The sequence below is a fragment of the Ascaphus truei genome, chromosome 2 (assembly GCF_040206685.1).
Source record: "Ascaphus truei isolate aAscTru1 chromosome 2, aAscTru1.hap1, whole genome shotgun sequence".
NCBI lineage: Eukaryota > Metazoa > Chordata > Amphibia > Anura > Ascaphidae > Ascaphus > Ascaphus truei.
Window position 1 is genome coordinate 175623628 of NC_134484.1, and position 22717 is coordinate 175646344.

General features: G+C 45.0%; 1 protein-coding gene across 1 annotated transcript in view; it reads left to right on the forward strand.

Annotated features, from left to right (window-relative positions):
- The window catches only part of LOC142488164 (uncharacterized), a 46551-nt gene that overhangs the window by 14520 nt on the left and 9314 nt on the right, over positions 1 to 22717 (forward strand). The window contains exon 2 of the mRNA XM_075588539.1: positions 11107 to 11208. Coding sequence (XP_075444654.1) covers positions 11107 to 11208 — 102 coding nt within the window. The remainder of the gene's footprint in view (positions 1 to 11106; positions 11209 to 22717) is intronic.

The window sequence follows — 22717 nt, forward strand, 5'->3', positions numbered from 1 at the left end:
ACTTTTATGCGGCCTTCGGAGTCCTTGATCCGATACACAGGAAGGCCAGGCATCTGTGACTCCACCTCGTACACACCTTCCCGCCACCGGTCCGCCAATTTATGTTTCCCAGGAACACCTAAGTTGCGTAAGAAGACCGCGTCCCCGGGGTGAATCTCCTTGTGACGTACTTTGTGATCGTAGCGTCTTTTATTTCCCGCATTCAATTGTGCTGCCGTTCGCTCAGCCAATTTATAAGCCTGCTGCAAACTGTCCCTTAGACGCTGTACATATCGAAAATGCGTTCTGTTGGATACCCCATCAGTAGATATCCGCAGTCGCACATCCACCGGTAACCGGGCTTCTCTTCCGAACATCAAAAAGTACGGGGTGTACCCGGTGGACTCATGCCGGGTACAATTATACGCATGTACCAACGCCTCGACGTGCTTACTCCACTCCGTCTTTTGTGGGCTTGTCAGAGTTCCTAACATATCTAACAAGGTGCGATTGAACCGTTCGGGCAAAGCATCCCCTTCGGGGTGGTACGGGGTAGTACGTGACTTGGCAATGTTCAGTAGTGTGAGCAATTCCTTTATCAGTGTACTCTCAAAGTCCCTGCCCTGATCAGAGTGAAGACGATTTGGTAATCCATAATGAATGAAATACTTCTCCCACAGGACTCGGGCCACCGTTACGGCCTTCTGATCTTTCGTAGGGAACGCTTGGGCGTACCTGGTGTAGTGGTCAGTGATCACGAGAACATTACTAACGCCCCGACTGTCGGGCTCGATACAGAGAAAGTCCATAGACACCAGATCCATGGGGCCCGAACTTTTCAAGTGTGCCATGGGGGCCGCCCTGGTGGGCAGTGTCTTCCTTTGTAAGCAGCGATTACACCTTCGACAATGCTGCTCCACAGACTCCCTCATTCTTGGCCAGTAGAACCTATCCTGTAGTAGCCCAAATGTCTTATCAATGCCCAGGTGGCCATGGTCATCGTGAAGGGCCCGAAGGACTAGGGTCCTCAAGCGTTCCGGTAGAAACAGCTGACGCCGATCGGGATGGTTATGATATGGTATCACCCGATATAACAAACAATTGTCCATTTCGAACTTCCCAAACTCATTCAACAGGAGTTTCACCAAGTTTTTGGGGGCTTGCTTCAGTATAGAAGGGTTATCTTGTTGTACCGCTTGACGGGCCAGCTCCATTATGGGGTCTTGAGTTTGGTAATGCACTAGATCCCTCCACGAGATGATATTATCTTCCGTGATATTCATCCCTTCTCGACCTTGATAGGCCCGAGGGATGGCTCGCGAGTGGCATCCCAAAGTGTCAGCAACCCGTAATTCCGAGAATGCTACCTGGTTGTCGACTACCGCAGCCACGGAGCAGAGAGCACGAATCCCGGGACCCGGTATTTCTTCCCATACTTCCTCATCAGGGGTAGATTGAAGGCCAGGTCGACGAGACAGGGCGTCGGCACCTATGTTGGTGGGTCCGGGTTTGTATTTAAGGTTGAACCTGTAGTTGGCCAGGGCAGCTAACCAACGGTGTCCCGTGGCGTCCAATTTGGCAGATGTATTTATATATGTCATGGGGTTGTTGTCCGTGCGTACTTCGAACTGTACCCCATACAGGTAGTCGTGCAGCTTGTCCACCACGGCCCATTTTAGGGCCAAGAATTCCAGTTTATGGACCGGATAGTTCTGCTCACTAAGTGTCAAGCTTCGGCTCGCAAAGGCCACCGGACGTAGCCCTGTCTCATACTTCTGATGCAATACCGCTCCCAGCCCGCTAAGGCTAGCATCGACATGTAGGACATATTCCCGTTCTGGATCCGCATAGGCCAAGACCGGGGCCTGAGTGAGGCTAGTCTTTAAGTTCAGGAATGCCTGTTCACATTCTGGGGTCCATTTCTCCCCAAAGGGCGTCTGCGCCGTGACTCCCTTTCTCTCGGTTTCTCCTGGATATACCTTTAGAAGATCGTTCAACAGCTTGGCTTTGCTGGAGTAGCCTTCCACGAACCGCCGGTAATAGCCACAAAATCCCAAGAACGACCGCAACTCCTGAATATTCTGAGGCCTAGGCCAGTTCACTACCGCTTCTATCTTCCCGGGATCGGTGGACACCCCTTCGGCCGATAAGATGTGGCCCACATACGTCACGGAGGACCGACAGAATTTACATTTGTCCAGAGACAGTTTGAGGCCCTCCTCCTGAAGTCTATCCAGTACCTTCATTAGTCTCTCGGAGTGTTCTTCTAGAGTTCGCCCGAACACTATAATGTCATCCAGGTACACTAAGCATTCTTGCGGGTTCAGGTCTCCGAGAGTCTTTTCGATTAATCGCTGGAACGTGGCGGGTGCCCCACAGATCCCTTGCGGCATGCGGGTGAACTGATAAAACCCTAATGGGCAGATGAAGGCCGTCTTTTCTTGGTCCTCCTGGCCCATGGGTACCTGGTAATACCCTGACCTGAGATCGAGTACGCTGAACCATGTACTTCCCGTCAGAGCGTTCAGTAGATCTTCGATTCGGGGCAGCGTGTATTGATCGGGAATGGTGCGGGTATTTAGGGTTCTGTAGTCCACGCATAGGCGTACGGTCCCGTTCTTTTTGTGGACTACCACGATGGGCGATGCGTAAGGACTTCGGGATCCTTGCACGATCCCAGCCCTCTCCATTTCGGCGAGTAACCTTCTCACTTCGTCTACGTCCCATGGTGCGAGCCGTCGAGAACGTTCCCGGAAGGGAGTAGCATCACTCATTCGGATGGTGTGGCGGGCACTGCGGCTGCACCCCACATCCATGTCACTGGTGGAGAACACATGTTGGCGCTTTTGTAACTCGATCCGCAGCCTTTCCCTCTATTCCTCGGGGAGCGGAGAATCCCCAAAGTCGAATTTTAGCTGGGATCCGGAGGTATGACCATAGTTACGGGGACGCCCCGTTACGCCCTTCTCTTCGGGGGTCACGGTGTATATTCTGCCCAGCGGCTGGTGCCGATCAATGCTCATGGGATATGGGGAGATATTCTGCACGTATACCCAGGTGCGCTCAGGGATTTTTCCAGGCCACTTCTTGATGGAGGCCAACACCTCGTAGCCCAGCCGTTGCTCATCCTGGGCCACACTTTCTAGGGAGAAGAGCTGATCCTCCGGGCGTCGGCCCGGGTAGTGACATGCGGCGACCATCATTCTTCCTTCCCCCGGGGGAATTTGAGTCAGTCCCCACTCTTGACTATAGAGCATTCCATGCTCTTCTTCAGTCGCGATTTTGCCGCAGACCTCTTGGAGGGCGGGGCAGGCGGCTAGGGCCAGCAGCGGGGCTTCTCCCGCCTCTTGCAAATACATGCGGAACACCGCGCGTACAATGTCAGCGTTAGTACCCAAGATGATCGGAGCGCTGGGGTGATCCTGAGGTTCAGGGCACACTAAGGCCTCCACTTCCATGGGATGATGTTTACCAGTGTTCAGTTGGGGATTGTCTAACTGCACCTTTACTACGCCATCTATGGGGTAATCCTCATGACTCAATCCCCTCAGTCGCAAGGCATCCGCAGAGAGTAACGGTAATTGATGTAGGTGTTGATCGTAGAAGGGCCGGTATACGATGGTCACCTGAGATCCCGTGTCCAGCAATGCGGCGGCGTAGATGCCTTCGATAACTACCCGAATAATGGCGGCGGGGCCGATTCGGCTGCTTGGGGATGGCGGCGACGCCTCTCCATCCTCCAGGGTCTTGCACGGCATCGACTGCGTGGGCCGGGACGCCGTTTTCCGTTAGGTGGGGCAACGGGCACGCAGATGTCCCATCTTTCCACATGCGTAGCACTGAATTTGGCTGAGGTAACTCTCGCTTCTCCCGGTTGGTGAACTTCGCCCGGTCGGGAGACGAGGCCGGGGCGTCACTGGTGCGCTGGCATCCTCGGGGTCGGGGTCCCCAGGCTCGGGCACGTCGGCCTTGGGTTCCACTTTCTTGACTTCCTTACCCCCGGGCGGGGGCTTTTTCCCAGGGGCCAGGTCACGTCCTAACAACACCGTCTCGTGCGCTTGGACCCGATCCATTAGGTCGTGAAACGATAAGGCTTGCCCGGGCGTTAGGCAGCTAGTGACCCGCACCGACACGGGGTGTAGGGGTAGGAGCCCCCTCAACAGCTGAGTGGTGCGCAGTCCATTGGCTTCTATCCTTGGCAACACGCCCTTCCTCACCAGATTCCATAAGTCCAGGTGTAGTCGCCTGAGGAAATCGGATACCATTTCCCCTTCCTTCTGGGCTAACGCGTGGAATTTGGCCATCAACGCATAAGTGTCCACCGGAGCCCCATACGCCTTTGTCAGGCAGTAGATGAGATCTGCTGCATCAGCCTCCGGGTTGTCATCTCGGTAGTAGTGCACCATGTGGGACGCGGGGGGCCGTAAGCACTCAACGATGCGTTGTCTTCGGACCGCGTCCGTGCAGGTCCATTCAGGCAGCACCTGTTCTGTATGGTCCAACCAGTCCTCTATCCCTACTTCCCCTTGGGGCGTGGGTTTCTCACCGGAGAAGGCCTTTAACTTCCTATACTGAAGAGACTGGGTTGTGTTGTGGAGAGCGGCTGCTATCGCGGGAATAGAGGTGTCTCCCGGTAAGCTATCCCCGACTGCGGGGTAAGTGTCCAGTCTTGATAGGCTAAGTCGGTTGAGGCCAGACCGCAGGCCGGGCGGGGTGGACGAGGAGCCTAGGTTCAGGGCTGCCGGCCAGCGAGGTTGCAGACCACGGTCAGGGGAGTGGTCAGGGCCCCCAGTCGCGGCACCTACTGCGGTTGTGTACTTTCTTTGTGGGGTGGAAGTGGCCAGGGGCGCAGAGGTGTCCACCTGGACTATGGGGCAGCGCACCCCCGGGGCCTCGGGCAGCAGTAGTATACGGGGCAAGGCCTCGGGGCATATATCGTGTTCAGTGGCATACAAGACCCGACGCCAGGCCTGGTCGCGGTCATAGAAGTGGTCTTGTACTTGGGCATTGTCCAGGAGCGGAAGCTTGCGGACCTGCTCGGTCACTGTACCTAGAGAGATCGTGGCGGGGACATGGCCCAGCGCGAAAGCACGATTCAAGGGAACCCCGCGCCGCTGGGCCCACTTGCGCACCTCGGGCGCCGAGGGCACCGACATGATGTGGGTTGGTTGCACAATAGAGAAAAAAAATGTGGGGGCACCCCAGGTCTAAGTGTCTCAGCAGCGCCTCCAAATTTAGCCCTTTTTGTGAATCCCTGCTTTAAAGGAACTACTGGTGTTGTGTATACCTGTGGCTTCAGGAGCTCTGAGCCTCCGCTGTTGGGGAGCCCTTACTTATCATGGTGCAGCGCCTCCACTTACCCAGGATCCCCATATTAGAGAATCTACCCTGAGCAAGAAACATAACAACGGTATTGTGCAACAGGCAACCTTTTACTATTGAGATTTACTAACGGAATCTTGCAGAGTATACATGACATGTATAAGACCCTTATACTCTACAAAACATAACGTAACACACAGTGGCTCGGCCACACCTTGCTAGGAATAATGTTCTGTACACAGGTGGCTCTGCCACTCTCCCAAGGAGTAGGTCCTGTAACTAGTATCGGTATAGAATAGTATGATGGCACACTTATGCCCCCAATTAGTTAGTGGGAGGCGGGATCAGCGCCTGATGACCGGTGTAGGTGCACTTGTTGACTAACGATACCTTCCGGTCACTACGGTGACCACACCACTTCACACAGGGTCCCTAGTGTTGCTCCAGCCTTGCGCCGACACTCCGCTATGCTGTGCGGTCTGTTCTCCAGACCAAGATGGCGTCCGCAACTCCGCAGCTGAACCCGCACTAAAGGGATACGTCCCTAACTGCTACGGCCGTCCCTACAAAAGCGGCACCGTACGATGACAGGGGTAATGCTCCTCGGGGCTGGGGAATGTCTCTCACCTAAGCGGAAGGGTCACTGACCCTCCGCTCACGCACACGAGGTTCCGCCACCTTCCTCCTTCACCTCTCACTCGTGTCTCCCACCGCCCACACGCATCCTGTCTCTCTATCCAGAGTCTCGCACCCTATTGGTCCTCAGCCTCAGCTGACTCTCCCACAGTTCAGAGTTCAGAGTGCAACCCCCAAAGTCCCTCCAGATTGGTTGCCTTTCGCGCGCTTCCCTCGCGCATGCGCAGCCTGACTATTCACACAGTGACCTTACTGGCAAAAGAACAGTATGGCGCTTCCTTTATTAGTGACAGCGCGGAACCCTCATATATATGTATACACATCCTTACATATATATATATATATATATATATAGTCATAAAAATACACCGTATATAATACCTGAAAGGTAAAGAGACAAAAGCACTCAGCAGTTCAGTAATGAAAAATGTACTCCCCTTGATAAAGATCTCTCTCCGGGATCGAAACGTTGGACTTTTTGCGCAAGTATTTGTGTACTTTAATTCATTTTTTCATTACTTAACTGCTGAGTGCTTTTGTCTCTTTACCTTTCACGTATTATATTATATATATATATATATATATATATACATATATTTTAAAAAAAACAATATTGTCTTTACAGTACACAATACTGTATAACCATAAATCACACAGTATAATACACCAACACAAAAATATAAAATAATATAAAACCCTGAGTGGTTCCCCCAAAATACTGAGGGTGTCAGGGGCACCTATAATTCCAGTATCCGCACAAGCAATCCCACCCAAGTGTGAGGTACAGTAACGCTAATCTCCTGTGATGTGTAGGTGCATGTTGGTACCTTCCTGGTCACAGGCCAGACCAGGGAATAAGGAAAGAATTATGCATGCAGCGGGGCCTCCAACACAACTCCCCTCACACCTCATCCTGGGCATGGTTCGCGATGCAATTTCAGCCGGAGTGTTCCACCTATACTGCCATGTACTGTAGGGCTGCTGTAGATCTAATGGGAGAGTCCCTATCTGGGGTCTTCCCTACAATACTCCACTCATGGTGAAGAATCGGGGCCTATCTGGGGCATAGGGAGAATGTACTGGCCTAGTCCAGGAGTGTACTTGCTCCTGAGACAGTATAGTACCTCTCCCTTCAGAGGATCTGTGATGTCTCCTTCGTGGTCTCTCCGTCCGCGGAGGATATCCTGTTCCAAAAGGCTGCATCATCCCATTGGCTGGGACAAACCATGTGCTTTATCCTCCCTCATGGATTCTGGGACTCGCAGTCCTACTACATTACATGCAGAACCATTCTAAGATGGCCACCACAACTTTCTCCCAAAACTTCTGGGAATTGTAGTTCCTGATTTCCAAAATAGCCACTAGAGGCAACGTACCACCCGGGGCACCAGCGGGCCGATGCAAGGCAACTCCCCCTCCTGTGAGCAGATAAGGCGGACCCCGCAACATATGTTTTCAGTGATCTTTCAGATTTGGTACTGTATGAACAGGGTCACACAAATATTAATGTTGTCAGATATCCTTCTTACAGGTTATGTTGTAGAAACATATTGTTTGCTTCGTTGTAAATTAGGGAGGAGTAGTAAGCAGAATAAAATTGACTTTATTTTAATTTTAGATATAGAGAGTGCCTTATTTATCCATTAACCACTTATCAGAGCCTTATTAAGCTGTTTATAATTTATGCCATGAAAATTGAAATGGGTTGTCAATGGTATTGTAGAAAAATTGTCAATTATATACCAAAAGAAATGAACAAAATGAATGTTTGGTGGTAAGACAATTGCCAAGACTAGCCTGTTTTACTGATGAATGGCACACAATATTAAAATGTCTTGGTAACACTTTAAATAGTGCAAAAATGAACATTAAAAATATGCATTATTAATTGTATAACTACAATGAAGTGCCACACAACTTAAATATATAATGGTGACCCATGAGTGGTTCTTATGTGCTAGCTAGCCATGGATTCGCCATGCAAAGCAGGCTACTCCTGCTACTGAAGGGTTAATATTGTAATTAAAAAAAATTATGTTTAGTTATGTTCATTGCTAGGAAGTTTTGTTTTATGTGAAACAATGACTGATGCCCTTGGTGCCAACGGGATTAGTTCACTTTGCTGTCAAAGGGTACTTGTGAGGGTGGGAAACAAATGCGCTAAAGGTTTCAGACCAAACTGGTGCTCCACCCACTGAAAGTCTCATCGCTTTGACATATTCCAATGTCATAATTGCATTGTAGTATAAATTTGTAAAACTAGAGGGGATTTTAACAGGTTACCATTGTCACTTTTGACAGTCAATCCCTGTCACCTAGTTACCTGTACAGTAAAAAAAAATTCCCACTCCCAACCCCTCTGATATCACCACTGTCTCTGTAGTTGATTTACCAGCTGTTTCATAATTCCAGTCTTTCTAGAGGTGCGCAAAGTGTGGGGCACGCTCCCCGAGGGGGCGTGAGATTTTCTGGGGGGGGGGGGGGGCGCGCATCCCGAAGTCATTTAAAATAAATGTCAGGGATTGCATGAGGCCTCTATAACTGTACTTACCTGGCCTTCCAACGACGCATCTCAATGGCAACCTGCGTTAAATTACGCTGTTAAATTATTTGGCATGTAAGAAACTTTGCGCACACCTGGTTTAGAGAAATGTTTTTCAATCAGAGTTACAAGGACCCCTTGGGTTCAACCGGCATCCCTAAAGGGTTCCCTGCCATTTTCGGGGCATTTGAAAATTGTACCAAATACAAAATAATTTACAATGCATCTGATCACAGACGCGCTATTAGAGCGGGTTACATACAGTAGTTACATAGTAGATGAGGTTGAAAAAAGACATCCATCCATCAAGTTCAACCACTGTATGCTAAATTTTTATGCCAGATACTTTATCTGTATTTATTTATATTTATTTGTACTTACAGTATATTGAACCAGATTAATACAAACAAAAAATCCCAGTGAAACATCATCTAATGATCTCATAAAGGGGAAATAAATTCCTTCCAAATATTTGTAATCAGATTACTCCCTGGATAAATATCCTTCCAATGTTTACTTATTTGTTATATCCCTGAATATCTTTCCTTTCTATAAAGATGTCAACCTTTTTTTAATATATCTATTGTATCTGGGATCACAATTTCCATGGGTAATGAATTCCACATTTTAACTGCCCTTACTGTAAATAACCCTTTTGTTTGTTACTGGTGAAATCTCCTCTCCTCAACCTTAAAGGATGACTCTGTGTTGTTTGTACTGCCCTTGGGATGAATAGTTCTTTTGAATATCATGTATTGCCCACCAATATATTTGTATATACTTAGCACATCCCCTCTTAGGCTGCGGCCATGCTGCCGCTAAGCACGCTCATGCTTGAGAGCGGTGACATCACCAACTCTCCAAGCATGAGCATAGGCTGACCTGCAGAATTTTGCCATTTACCTGCCTAAGTTTCAAATCTATCCAAGTCCTTCTGGAGAAAAATTACATCCTGCTCTGATTTAATGACCTTACACAATTTCGTGTCATCAGCAAAGATGGAGACTTTGCTCTCTATACCAACCTCAAGGGTATTATAAACAAGTTAAAACGCAGGAATCCCAGTACCAATCCTTGAGGTACTCAACTCACAACTTTAGCCCAACCTAAAAAAGTTCCATTTAGTACAACTCTCTGTTGTCTATCCTTCAATCAGTTTTCAATCCAGGTTACAATGCATCTGATTTCAGACGTGCTATTAGAGAGGGCTGGGGTTCTCTAGAATTTCACATAGATTTCCTTAACCAAAGAAATGGTTGAAACAACTGGTCTAGAGGCCTGTTTACACGTTATGAACACTGATTCGCTGGTTTACAAACCTTTTTTAACATTCCAACTTGATTTGTTGTTTCATCAAACCTCTTCATCTAAGTACACAAGAAAAGATTACTTGTATAGATCTCAAGCCTGCATGCTTGAATTATGCTCCTGGATCCTGATCCTGCTAATTAGACATCCGTTCCCTCAAATTCACTCCAAATTCTTATTCCAAGAAGAAAACTCCACTGACTTACATACCTCTATACTTTGGCAGCTTTTCCCCATCTAGACCTCTCTTGTAGGTGGTAGGGTTTTTCAGTACATTCCCCTAAGATTTATTATTGCATATTTGTATTTGCATACCCTTTTTCTGTACGATACAGTACTTCTTTATATTAAAGCAGCAAAACATGTGAAATAATATGAGGGATTTTTTCTAAGGGATTCCGTTCTGTAGTATTTTATAATATTTACTGCGTTTTTTAAATTCAACTCTTAATGAGATTTTACCGAGTTTGAAAGCATCCTTTAATTTCTATGGCAGGTTTTAACTACAGAAGGGAGCGATTCCGCCCATATCCGTTTCCCTGGAATTTTGCAGATTTTCCGCCGAGTATCCGTTTCACTATGTAAAATCTGCAAACAGATTTGGTAGGTTTTAAACTGTGTGGATTTATTAAAAAATGCCATTGGATACAATCTGTTGATGGATTTGTAGAATCCAGTCACGTATCCAGCAATCCATTGGCGGATTCCTAAAAATCGGCCAACAAATTGCTGAACAACAAATTGTGGAATCTGCAGATTGTATTGGCAATAATAAGAAAAAAATCCGCAAAATACGAATCATCCATTTTGAGACTGATCCGTGAAAATCCACAGACCAAAAGAACCGGGCGATCTGCTGTGGATCCAAATCCACCCAAACAATTTGAACATCTCTAGTTTTAAGACACCTCCCAAGCAGTGCAAGATCTTTGCAACACTTTCGTGTTTATGATAATTTATTGCCAATAGTCCCAACAGTTTGAGCTATAAACTGTAACAATAGATAATATTCCGTTAGTAATATAAAGATACAGTGTAGCTTCTGATTTACATGTACACTGACTGAAGCAGCCATTGTTAGGCACACAATAGGATTTTTACAGATTTATAACAAGAACACCAAACGATTGCCAGTTTAGGTAGAATTATACAATGTCATGTCATGCTTTACATACAGTATAAGAAAAAAAAAAAAGGGGGAATGTACTTCTACATTAAACTCTTTAGTTTAATAAAGTAGCTCTCTTGACTGCATTGATTAATAATTCACATGCTCCTTAAAGCTCATATGTCTATATTTTTTTCTCTGTATTTTCCAGGGACCCTGGGACTTTTGGATTGTTTAATAGTAGTGCCCACTGAAATCACTTTCTGTTTGCTTGTCACAGCTCACCAGAGAGTCTGTATGTTCTTTGAGACAGGTGAGATCACTAGTGGATTGAGTAGGCACTACTTCAGTCAGAAGAGGTTTGAACAGTGCAGGTACCCTTGCTGGCAAATACAGGTGGTGGAAGCTATACCGTTTGGGGTAGCATTACGAAAACCCTTAGTTACCTTTGCGGTTATTATCCGATAAGGTGTTTAAGGGGTTAATTGATATCTGAATGTAATTGCAATGTATTGGCTATGTATTGGCTATGTATTTTGTGGGCAACGAAAGAAAAGGATGTTGCTGGCGACGGGGGCTTTTTTTTTTTCAAAACTTTTATCCTTTATTGGAGACATGTGTAAAGGTTACAAACAGTGGGTACATTACTTCAATACATAGTACAGTGGTGTCATAGGCACATGACCTCAGAATATATCAAATGTCCCAATAATCCTTTTCCTGGTTTTTCGGTACATAAAGAGGGGGAGACGCAGGGTGGGACGATAGATGGGAACGACAAAAGGGGGGGGAAGGAGGGGGAGGAGGGGGAGGAGGGGGGTGGAAGGGGGGGAAGGAGGGGGAGGAGGGGGAGGAGGGGGGTGGAAGGGGGGGAAGGGGGGTAGGGTACCTCTCCGGTCCATTCCTATCCTTTGGTGCTTAATTAATAGTTGGAATCTGTGGCAGAGGCAGGTTGTCTGGGTTGGGCCAGGTTTCCCATGTGTTATAGAATTGGGGCATTCTTTGTATCAGCATGGCCGTGAGTTTTTCCATGTCCCTAACTATGTGTATCCTGTTCACTACTGTCCTTCTCGAGGGTGCCTTAACTTGCTTCCAGGCCGCCGCAACTGAGCATCTCGCCGCCATGAGTATGGCTGAGGTCAGTCTGGCCGTAGGGGGCAGGAGGTCCTCTATTGGTTTACCCAGCACGTATGTCAGGGGGTCCAAGGGGACCTCTAGACCCAAGGTATCATCCAGGAGTCTCTGGATTGAAGCCCATAACCTCTGGATCTCTGGACATGACCACCAAATGTGGGCCATGTCCCCCTTTTGTCCACATCCCTTCCAGCACAGGTCATCCGTGCCGGGGAAGATTTGGCTCAGTCTACTCGGGGTCAGGTTCCACTGAAATAGTATTTTATAAATATTTTCTTTCGTGACAGTGCATTTTGAGGTTTTGGAAGCTGCTTCCCAGACGTCCTCCCAGTCCTCCTGATCCATTGGTGTATTAAGGTCTGCGCTCCATTTTTGCATGTAGGTATGTGTGGTAGCGGGAGGGAGTTCTCGATTATTATGTAGATTCCTGAAATTAGTCCTTTTTGGTACTCTCTTATTCGACAGATAGATTCAAATCTGGTCAGCGGGGGAAATTTCAAGGTCGGGGATAGAGCTCCAAGGAAATGCCTTATCTGTAGGAATTTGAAAATGGGGAGATTGGGGGCTGTGAATTTAGTTTTGAGCTCCTGGAAGGACAGAGCTTCATTATTCTCCAGCAGATCCGCAACCATGCTAATGTCTAGATCCTGAAATTGACCAAACTGGGCTCGGGGGCACCCAGGAGGGAATTCTGGGTTCCCAAGTATGGGGGTGAGTTGGGAGGGGGATGAAGTTAGGCCAAATTTCCCTCTGTTCTTAAACCATGTGGACCACGTGCATTTCATTGCTCCTAGCTCTAACCTCTGGGGTCCTTTTTCTTTGTATTCTTGGGACCATAATAGGACTGGGAGGGGGATGGGGGCTGCGTGGTAGGTTTCTATTTCTAGCCAGCAAGCAGAGTTTGGTGGGTTGTTCCAAACCACTGCTTGCCTAAGCTGGGCTGCGTGGTAGTATCTAACCATGTCTGGGACCCCTAGTCCGCCTCTTGTCTTTGCGGACAAGAGTACCGATCTCGGGACTCTAGGTTTACGTTGTTTCCATATAAAACGTAGGATCTGTGATTGTATATTTCTTAATTCGGCTAGGGGGACTGGGATTGGGAGTGTCTGAAAATAATACAGTAGGCGGGGAGGATATTCATTTTAGCGGAGATGATTCTGCCAAACCAGGAGATCTGGTATGTGTTCCAAACGTCTATGTCTCTCTTGATTTGGTCAAATAGGGGGGAGGGTAGTTTGCTTTGTACAACATGTTGTATGAGCTAGTGATATTTATTCCCAAATATTTTATGTAGGAGGAGTTCCACTTATACTTGTAATTTAATTGCAGAAGCTTCCAGATGGGATCGGGGAGAGATATGTTCAGCGCCTCGGATTTATCCATGTTTATTTTATAGTCTGAGACCAGGCTGAATTGATCTAGTAATTTCTGTAGGTTAGGTAGGGAGATGTGTGGGGCAGCTAGGGCATGAATAACATCATCCGCGAAAAGGGGTATTTTATAGTTGTTATCAGCGATAGATATGCCTTTGATGTTTGGGTCGGCTCTGATGTGGGATGCTAGTGGTTCAATAGAGATCGCGAAAAGCAGAAGGGAGAGGGGGCAGCCCTGTCTGGTTCCGTTTCTTATATGGATTGGGTTGGATTGTCCTCCCGGTAATTTTAAGTATGCGGTGGGGTTCTGATATAGGGCTCTGACCCCCTCGAGAAAGGGGCCTGAGAAACCAAATTTAATCATGGTTTGATCGAGGAAGGTCCATTTGATCCGATCAAAGGCCTTTTCGGCGTCTAGGCTAAGAATCATGGCCTGGAGATTATTGAGATGCACGTGGTCAATTATATCAATGATTTTGCGGGTGTTGTCAGAGGCCTGTCTTCCTGACACAAAACCCACTTGGTCTATATGAATTAGCCTGGGGAGAATAGGGTTTAGCCTGTTTGCGAGGATCTTGCTGAAGAGTTTCAGGTCTGTGTTAAGCAGGGAGATCGGTCTGTAGTTACCGCAATGAAGCGGGTCCCTTCCTTCCTTATGAATAATGGCTAAATTGGCAGCTGAAATTGTGCCCGGGATCGGTTCTCCTTCTAGGAAGGAGTTAAACATTTCAAGTAGGTAAGGGGAAAGGGACGATGCAATTTTTTTATAATAGGCGTTCGAAAAGCCATCGGGGCCTGGGGTTTTAGCTATTTTGAGGGAGTGTATGGCTTGGGTCAGTTGCTCCTTAGTGATTTTGTGGTTCAGAACTGTAAGCTCTTCTTCAGTGAGGGAGGGGAGATTGCATTGCGCCAAAAATTGCGAGGCAGTGTCTACTGCGTTTGGGTCTTGGTTAGGGGGTGTAGATTATAGAGGTCTGTGTAATAGTTTGCAAATTCTTGGGCGATTTCTTTCTCCACATAAGTAGTGTGGCCTCCTTTAGTGCGGACCTTTGTGATTTGGGCCTTTGCCTTAAGACCTCTTAGTTTTGTTGCTAACAGTTTATCTGCCTTGTTACCCCTATCATAGAACCTCTGGTTGGTTCACTTGAGCGCTCTCTCTACCTCTTCCAGTTGGGATTGTTTTAGCTCAGATCTTGTTTTGTCAAGAGTTCTGAGTAAATTCTTGGAGGGGGTCTTTTTGTGTTGTTGTCCGAGGGTTAGTTTCTTGTCAGTTAATGCTTTCTGAATTTTTAGTTTGTTTTTTTTCTTGAGGGATGCTAGAGAGATTAGATCTCCTCTGATTGTAGCCTTGTGGGCTTCCCACAACATTGATGCAGCGGAGACAGATCCCTTATTTATTTTAAAGAATGATGCTAACTTTCGCTGGATCGTTTCCACAACTTGTGGGTCATTAAGTAGGGAATCATTAAGTTTCCATTTATACAAGGAGTTCTTAACAAAAGGCAGAGAGAGGGTCAATTCGACAGGGACGTGGTCCGACCATTTGATCGGGCCTATGTTGGACTGGGAGGCCGCCTGGAGAACATTTGAGGTTCCTAGCAAATAGTCGATCCGCGAGTAAGACTGATGTGGGGCCGAGCAGAACGTATAGTCCCTCTGGCCTACGTGCTGCGCCCTCCAAATGTCTGTGAGGAAAAAGTTCTGTAAAATCTCTCTGAACTTTTTCGCCCTTTGCTGGGTCTGGGCGTTGTGTGTAGAGGAGGGCATGCTAGACTTGTCTTGGTCTGGAGACAGAAACATATTAAAGTCTCCAAGCAAAAGTAGTGAGGCGAGTATTGATTGGTCTAGGGATTCTAAAAGGTCCTGTATGAAGCGTACCTGATTTTCGTTGGGGGCGTAGACATTGATGATGGTGATGGGGTTTCCAGATAGGGACCCCTGCAAAAGTAAGTATCGTCCCTCTGGGTCTCTAACTATGTTAGTTGGGGCAAAGGGGACATTATTTTTTATCAATTTGGCAACTCCCCTTTTTTTAATGGGGGAGGAGGCAAAGAAGGCCTGAGGGAAGGCCTGTTTGAACGTACTGGGAGGGTCGTTGGAGTGAAAGTGGGTTTCTTGAATACAGATAATGTCGCTCTTGGTTTTTTTAAATTCCTGCAGAGCTAGCTTCCGTTTCCTAACTGACTTGAGGCCCTTAACATTGAGGGATGTAATTTTGATCATTTTGACTCGCGTTGGGCTGGGGAAGGAACCCTGTATGTAAAAGGATAAATCATGTATTTATGGGGGGGCACAGGGGATGGGTAATGTATTTAATAAATAGAATGATGTTTAATGTGGGGCTATGTATTGTTTTTATTGTGGGTACTGGCATTGGGGGGAGAGGGTATTGAGACCAAGGGTATGTGGGTAGGCCTCCCTTGTGGGTAGTGGGTGAGGGTGGTTAGGCCTCACGGGGTTGGGGGCTAGTGTGGGAGGGTATGTAGGCCTCCCGAGTGGTGGGTGAGGGTGGGTTAACCCCTTAATGACTGTAGCGGTTAATAACCGCTATGGTGATTAAGGGGTTAGGGGACATTACATTGGATGTTTTTATTCTTGTTTCTGTTTTGCAGAAGCGGATGGGGCATTAGCAAGATGAAAATGAGGATGGCCTTCATCGTGGCAGCCGGACAAGTGTGAGTGCAATATGTATTTAATGTATTTATTGTTCTTTATGTATTTTAAATGGACAACTGCACTATTATCCATTAAGGAATGATTGTGTATTGATATGTGTGTTTTATTCATAGTGTAGATGTGCAGAGGGTCTCCGGAGCAGAACCGCTTTGGTTTTAGGTCCGGGGACCCCCTGCTTCCCGAGATACAGGCCCCTTTAGGGGGTGCCGGTCTCCCTCTGCTTTGTTTACATTCCGCGGTCACGTGATCGTTACCTTTTTAAATGCAGAGGGATACCGGCACCTCATAAAGGGGCCTGTATGTCAGGAAGCAGGGGGTCCCTGGACCTGAAACCAATGCGGTTCAGCTCCGGAGACCCCCTGCACATGTACACTATGTATAAAAATGGTTTTTAAAATAATTTTTAATGTGCCGATGTTTGCGCTGAGAGAGCGGCGGATCTCTCTCTGCTGCAGACATATCTTGGCAGGGGACGGCTTCTCGGCAGCTTCTCGCCAGGCAGCCATCTCGCCACAGGTTACTTGCCATTTTATCAAATGGTGGTGGCGCATTCATTCGCCAGGGATTCGGCCCTTACAGCATACAGCGAGTTTAACACGCTAAAAACATGGCTAGTTCCAAAACTGGCGCATGTTTTTTTCTCGCTGCTTGCTGCATAGACCCCTTAGTGTTAATGGAGGAAATTGCAGTAATATGTATTCCCAATACCAAAAAGGATTGTCAATTTAACAACCTTTAGTTAATCTGGGCCTATTATTGCTTTTCTCTACCAGAATCCACTGATTATCCGCCCAAGTGAGGACAGAAATGACATCATTGAGATTAAAGCTTCTTTTGGTTCTATTCTGCCATGTTGTTCTATTACATTCTGAGGCACTTTATCCCTCTTTTAAAGGTTAAGAAAATTTTGGGAGGGACTTGAAGACAAGTGGAGAGACGCCAACATTTAAGGAACCTTTTTTTTATGTTGGGAAACAATTATGGAAATATGGTAGTTGGGAAACTGTTAGAGGTGTTAATCCATTTGCTTACTAATACACAAATGGGGTGGGCTGGGGGTTTGTCACTAAATTATGATACACATTGCACTGCAATCCTGCCTTAACTGCCACTAAAGTCAATAACCCTATCAGAGCATTTATCTTGAAAACCGCAAACCTTTATTTCACCTTAAAGAAGAAAAAAGGTAATGAGAAATGAGAATACAGTACAGTATTTTATCCGCCACTCTCAATGTCCAGGATTTGGAGAAGGTGCAGAAAGTTTGCAGTTTTAATGCATTGCATTTTCATTAAGGGCAGCTGCTTCGTACAACTACTGTCACTACACACTATTAATAACCCTGTGCTTTGCTTGGTAGCTCACTACTTCTCTCTTCCATCATTGTACAAAGTAATGTCATGCTGCATGCATGTTTCTATTAAAAGCAGCTTTCTTTAGACTAATGTACACAAAAGAAGGAGCCAATAAAAATAGAAACAGCTGTAATAATTTTACATGGTATGGTTCCAATTTCCTTGATGTTTTTTACTTTCCTCTTCAATTTATAGCAGGCATAGTCATACTGTATATCAACATGGACTAAAATGAGCCCGTTGTTTTGAATCTCTGTTGAGAAAATAAGAACATTCGTGGAAAAGACTTTTGTGGATTCGCAATGTGCACAAAGGTACATAATGTAAGCGTGGGAGGGAAAGTAAAGCGTGAAAAATAAACAAAACAGTGGTATTATTGGGTAGAGCTAATATGTCAAAAGAAAATGGGACATTTCCACTAAGCAGTTGTATTTCATATGACACTTTTTTTTAAATATGTAAAAAAATATGACCCTTAAACATATGGGAAAATAAGGGGGGGGGGACTCTAACCATTCAATTATGCCCTCTTTGAAGGACATTCTATTAACCTTTTCTTTTATACACCTTACTACCTATTCAAACCAATAGCTATAAAATGTCATCCAGCAAGGAATGCGTCTGATGTAGGTACACCGCTTAGTAAACACGGCCCTTTATGGACCAATCACTTAAATGGGGCTGTAAGATGATGTGTTATGGAAATAGCACCATTTACTAAACATGTCTTAAAGTTCACTAACATATTTAATATAAAGTGGTGTAAGTAATAGTAGAGAGAAGGATATTCAGCGCTCATGCTGCAGATGTAGTGGTTGGAAAGATCTCTGTGCTGCACGTGCATGGAGCGTCTCCCCAGAAGCTCCCACTTCAGAGGTGATCCCCCCTAAAAAGGGGGGAGGACACCCTGAGAAACAGAAAAGAAAAAATGCACAGATGCGCACCAGGGATAGAATTAGTATTATTTATTATTAAAACATACACATAGACAGCTGAGAGGATCCAACCCCTCCTCAGCTCAATGGGTTAACTGCCCTAATACATAAACCATACATATGGTCTCTAAACATAGAATATCCTAAACAATAAAACACACACAACAAAAAACGATCAGTGTTAAAAATAAACAAAGAAAGTACCAACAGCCCAAGGGAATTTAAGTAAAAACCGCCATAGAGGGCTATAATACCGCTGACAGGGGGAAACGAACACTCACACTGGGGCAGAGGTGGGGGTCCACGGATGACCGCACGGGATCCGGATCGCGGCACCGCGGAAGATCAAAAAACGCCACCTGAGCCTCAGGCAGGCTCCGTCTCAGCCTCTCAGCAAACACGCGCAGGATGACCTGTCGTGACCTCTACGCGTTTCGCACCACGTGCTTCGTCAGGAGGTCACGTACAGCGTCATCCGCGCGTATTCCCTGCCTTCTATAAATACGCGCGGATGACGCTATACGTGACCTCCACCTCTGCCCCAGTGTGAGTGTTCGTTTCCCCCTGTCAGCAGTATTATAGCCCTCTATGGCGGTTTTTACTTAAATTCCCTTGGGCTGTTGGTACTTTCTTTGTTTATTTTTAACACTGATCGTTTTTTGTTGTGTGTGTTTTATTGTTTAGGATATTCTATGTTTAGAGACCATATGTATGGTTTACTGTATGTATCTGGGCAGTTAACCCATTGAGCTGAGGAGGGGTTGGATCCTCTCAGCTGTCTATGTGTATGTTTTAATAATAAATAATACTAATTATATCCCTGGTGCGCATCTGTGCATTTTTTCTTTTCTGGTGTAAGTAATAGTAAAATAAAATTTTTGATAAGCAGAAGCACTACATTTATTTTATCTTATTACTTAAATATTATTTTCAGTATGATCATAAATGCACGTAATACACAAAAGATAACTTGAACCTCTAGCTTGGCTTGAATGTTCCAGCTCCAAAATCTACTTGTCTTCACTTTCCCTATTGCTCGTGTTCTCTAGTAGGGTCCTACACTGATCACCAGAAGTTAAAGAAATATAGTACACCATTAAAAGTAGCTGTACTGTAGCTCTCTGGATAAAATTACAGAATTGGGATTTATGTGTGCACGTTGATTTGTCAGGTTCACTTTGAGGTTTGGTTTTACCTTCAAAAAACACTGTGCTTTATCATTTTTGTACAGTATGTAAAGATAACAATTTGGTGCAATAACAACTTGCTCCTTTGCACAGCAATTCTGCATGTAGATTATTTTTCTATTGGTATTTTGTATTATTCAAGCTGCAAAAAAAAATTGGCAATGTTTTCATTTAGTCATTTTAAAGCAGTACATTTATTATTTGCTTTGTTGTGTGAAATAAAAAGAAATGTGTCAATAAGATTTACACATATGGATTTATTTTGATTGGAAATATTTTTTTTTTTGTTTTGCCTCATTACTTCTTTACTGTGTTCTATGTTAAGATAATATTATCAGTGACTCCCACAACGCTGAACTCCTTTGAACATAACACCAAATTACATTTCTAATCTTCTGCCCCTTATTTATTTCCAGGGATCTGGTACAGAACAGTGGTTAACGTATAATTCAAAAACATTTTTCTGAGGGAAAACAAACCATCCAGTAACTGGTCACTGAACCACTGCAAAAATATATAATTATTAATCTTATTATTAGACATATACGATGTTAGCAAGCTCAAAACCCAATCCCACAGTTTCATATATTTATATATTTAATTATGCCAACTGGAGTGCAACTACAGTAGGAAAATGTCCTCAAACATCCAACAGTAAACGTGTGTGTGTGTCTGTGTGTCTGTGTGTGTGTATTTTCCATTCTCTTCATACAGTCTGATGAATACGCTCTATTTATGTGCACAGCTCAAAGATATGTTTTCTTTTTTGGGCATGTTTCAAACCCTTTTGCTGCAGGAGGTGTAAGCAGCACATTGCTTCACAATGTACTGTATTACAGGCCCTTCTGTTGGTTAAGCATGTAATGTAACATTTTCTAACACTCTAAACAAAAATGATTATCATTGTTAGTTTCCTAAGCATGGCTATCTGTCTCTTCCCTGCAGCCTTTAGATCACAGTATTCCTCCTGCAGTTTAAAAGTGAATACTGTATATATTACATTTCCCCTGGTACTACTTCCTGTGATAATATGAAATAAATACTGTAAATGAAGTTAATGAACAAACCATGTTTTCAATAACGAAGCATGTTCCAAATTAGAGCAGCTGTTATTTACATTACTGAGTGCTTCCCCTTTACTACAATTAGAATATATATTGGTGGGTGGGAGAGCACTTAACTACAGTGCCCATCCTTTATTTATTTATTTATTTATAAAATATTTTATCAGGAAGTAATACATTGAGAGTTACCTCTCGTTTTCAAGTATGTCCTGGGCACAGAGTAAGGCAAATAATACATGGTTACAAATACAGTTACATAAATGAACAGGGTGTACATTATATACAAGACGTGTGCACAGTTAAAGAAAATATATATTATGGGCGTATGAAACAGTTACAGACCAGAATAAAATGTGAGACAGCCTTAGATTTGAAAGAACATCCTTACCCCTGCAATATAATTAAATGTGGCGGGCAACTTCATATATCTATTTTGAGCATTTTATACCACAAATGTCAGGTGAGCAGCATGATTCCTGCATGACCAGGGAGTGGTTCACTGATCTCATGCACCACTGTATACATGCTCTTCATATATTAAGTACCCTGAAATGAGATGTAGACCTCTGATTAATGCACTTTAAAAATTATAATGTTTTAAAAGGTGTTTTCTCCATAATAACTTTGTATCCCCAGCTTTTGGAAAGCTCCATGATTGAAAGTGGACATACAGATGTGTGAAAAAGAAAGAACCCTCTTTGAATTCTATGGTTTTACATATCAGGACATAATAACGTCGTGACGTCCTTACGCTGACACATGTGCGATCTGTGTTCTGGAGTAACGGCAGCTCCCAATGGTATACGGAGCTTTAAGGCTGCAGGCTGCAGGAGATTCAACGCTATCAGGTTGTATTGCGCCCAATTGGGACCCACTCTGAATGAATATTTTTCAGGGATATGCCATTTTTCTCCGGTAGTGTGCCTTACCTGTTTAACATCAGCTTCATGCGGGTATCTCTATGATCCGCTGCATACTCTGACCTTACTTTATCCGGTTCTCATATCCCCATTGAGTACACGCTGTAGTACATACTGCGTTTACTGACACAGTCACTGCTGGGTGCACTCATACACCGCGGGTTCCTTCTCCAGCTCCCGTTTGCCTGAATGCTTAATCTTGCAGCAGGGACTTATATAACTGGGGTTATTTGGCTTGAGCCGTGGGCTTTGCTGAGATCCTCTGTCTGCTGTGACCCTATTGAGTTGGTCTAATGATCCTAAATGTATAAGCTTATTATTACATACAGGGGTTACCCAATTAATGGGACCATCTATTTATTGTGACCTTATTGAGCTGGTCTAAGGATCCTAAATAATTAGCTTATTATCACATACAGTGGTTACCCATAGAGGCTCTATAAGGTGTATTTCTACACCACATTACCCATTTCCTTTGAGCTCACCTGTAGCATCTAGTATGCAGCCTAACACATAGCGTTTATTACCTGATAGCTATTAGGAACACATACTGTTCATCTAGTACCGTTACCCAACACATTTGGGGATTTTATGTATGCACTCATGCATTTTTATAGTGTTTCGTCGGTTTTTATTATATAGATTATTAAAGTTTTGTTATTTTTTATATAGTAGTGTGACCCTTTTGTTTGAGTATCCTATCCTAGAATTTGGCTATTCATTGCCTTACATTTCTAGTGACATCACGTTCATTGTGTCACCTTCCTTGAGTGCAATTAAGGGGGCTGCTATAATCTTTCGATTATTTGTGTGTTTTCTTGTGGTTTTTTTCCCCCCTTGCACCAGGTTGTTTTTTTGTGCTTCTATGTTTGTTGGTTTGGTGCAGCGACGTACTTCTGTGTGTTTACATAATAACAATCATCTGTTCCTTAGCAGGTCTCAAAATTAGGTAAATACAACCTCATATGAACAAGAACACATCACACATTACACTGTGTCATGATTTATTTAACAAAAATAAAGCCAAAATGGAGAAGCTATATGTGAAGAACCTTACTGCTTCCATAGGAATTAAGATGCTAAGTACTGTTGCGGCCAAGTTTATTCTAACATTTACCTGGTCTCGGCCGCGACAGATACCGGGCGCGCGCCGAGGTGTCCCGTGCACGCGCCGAGGT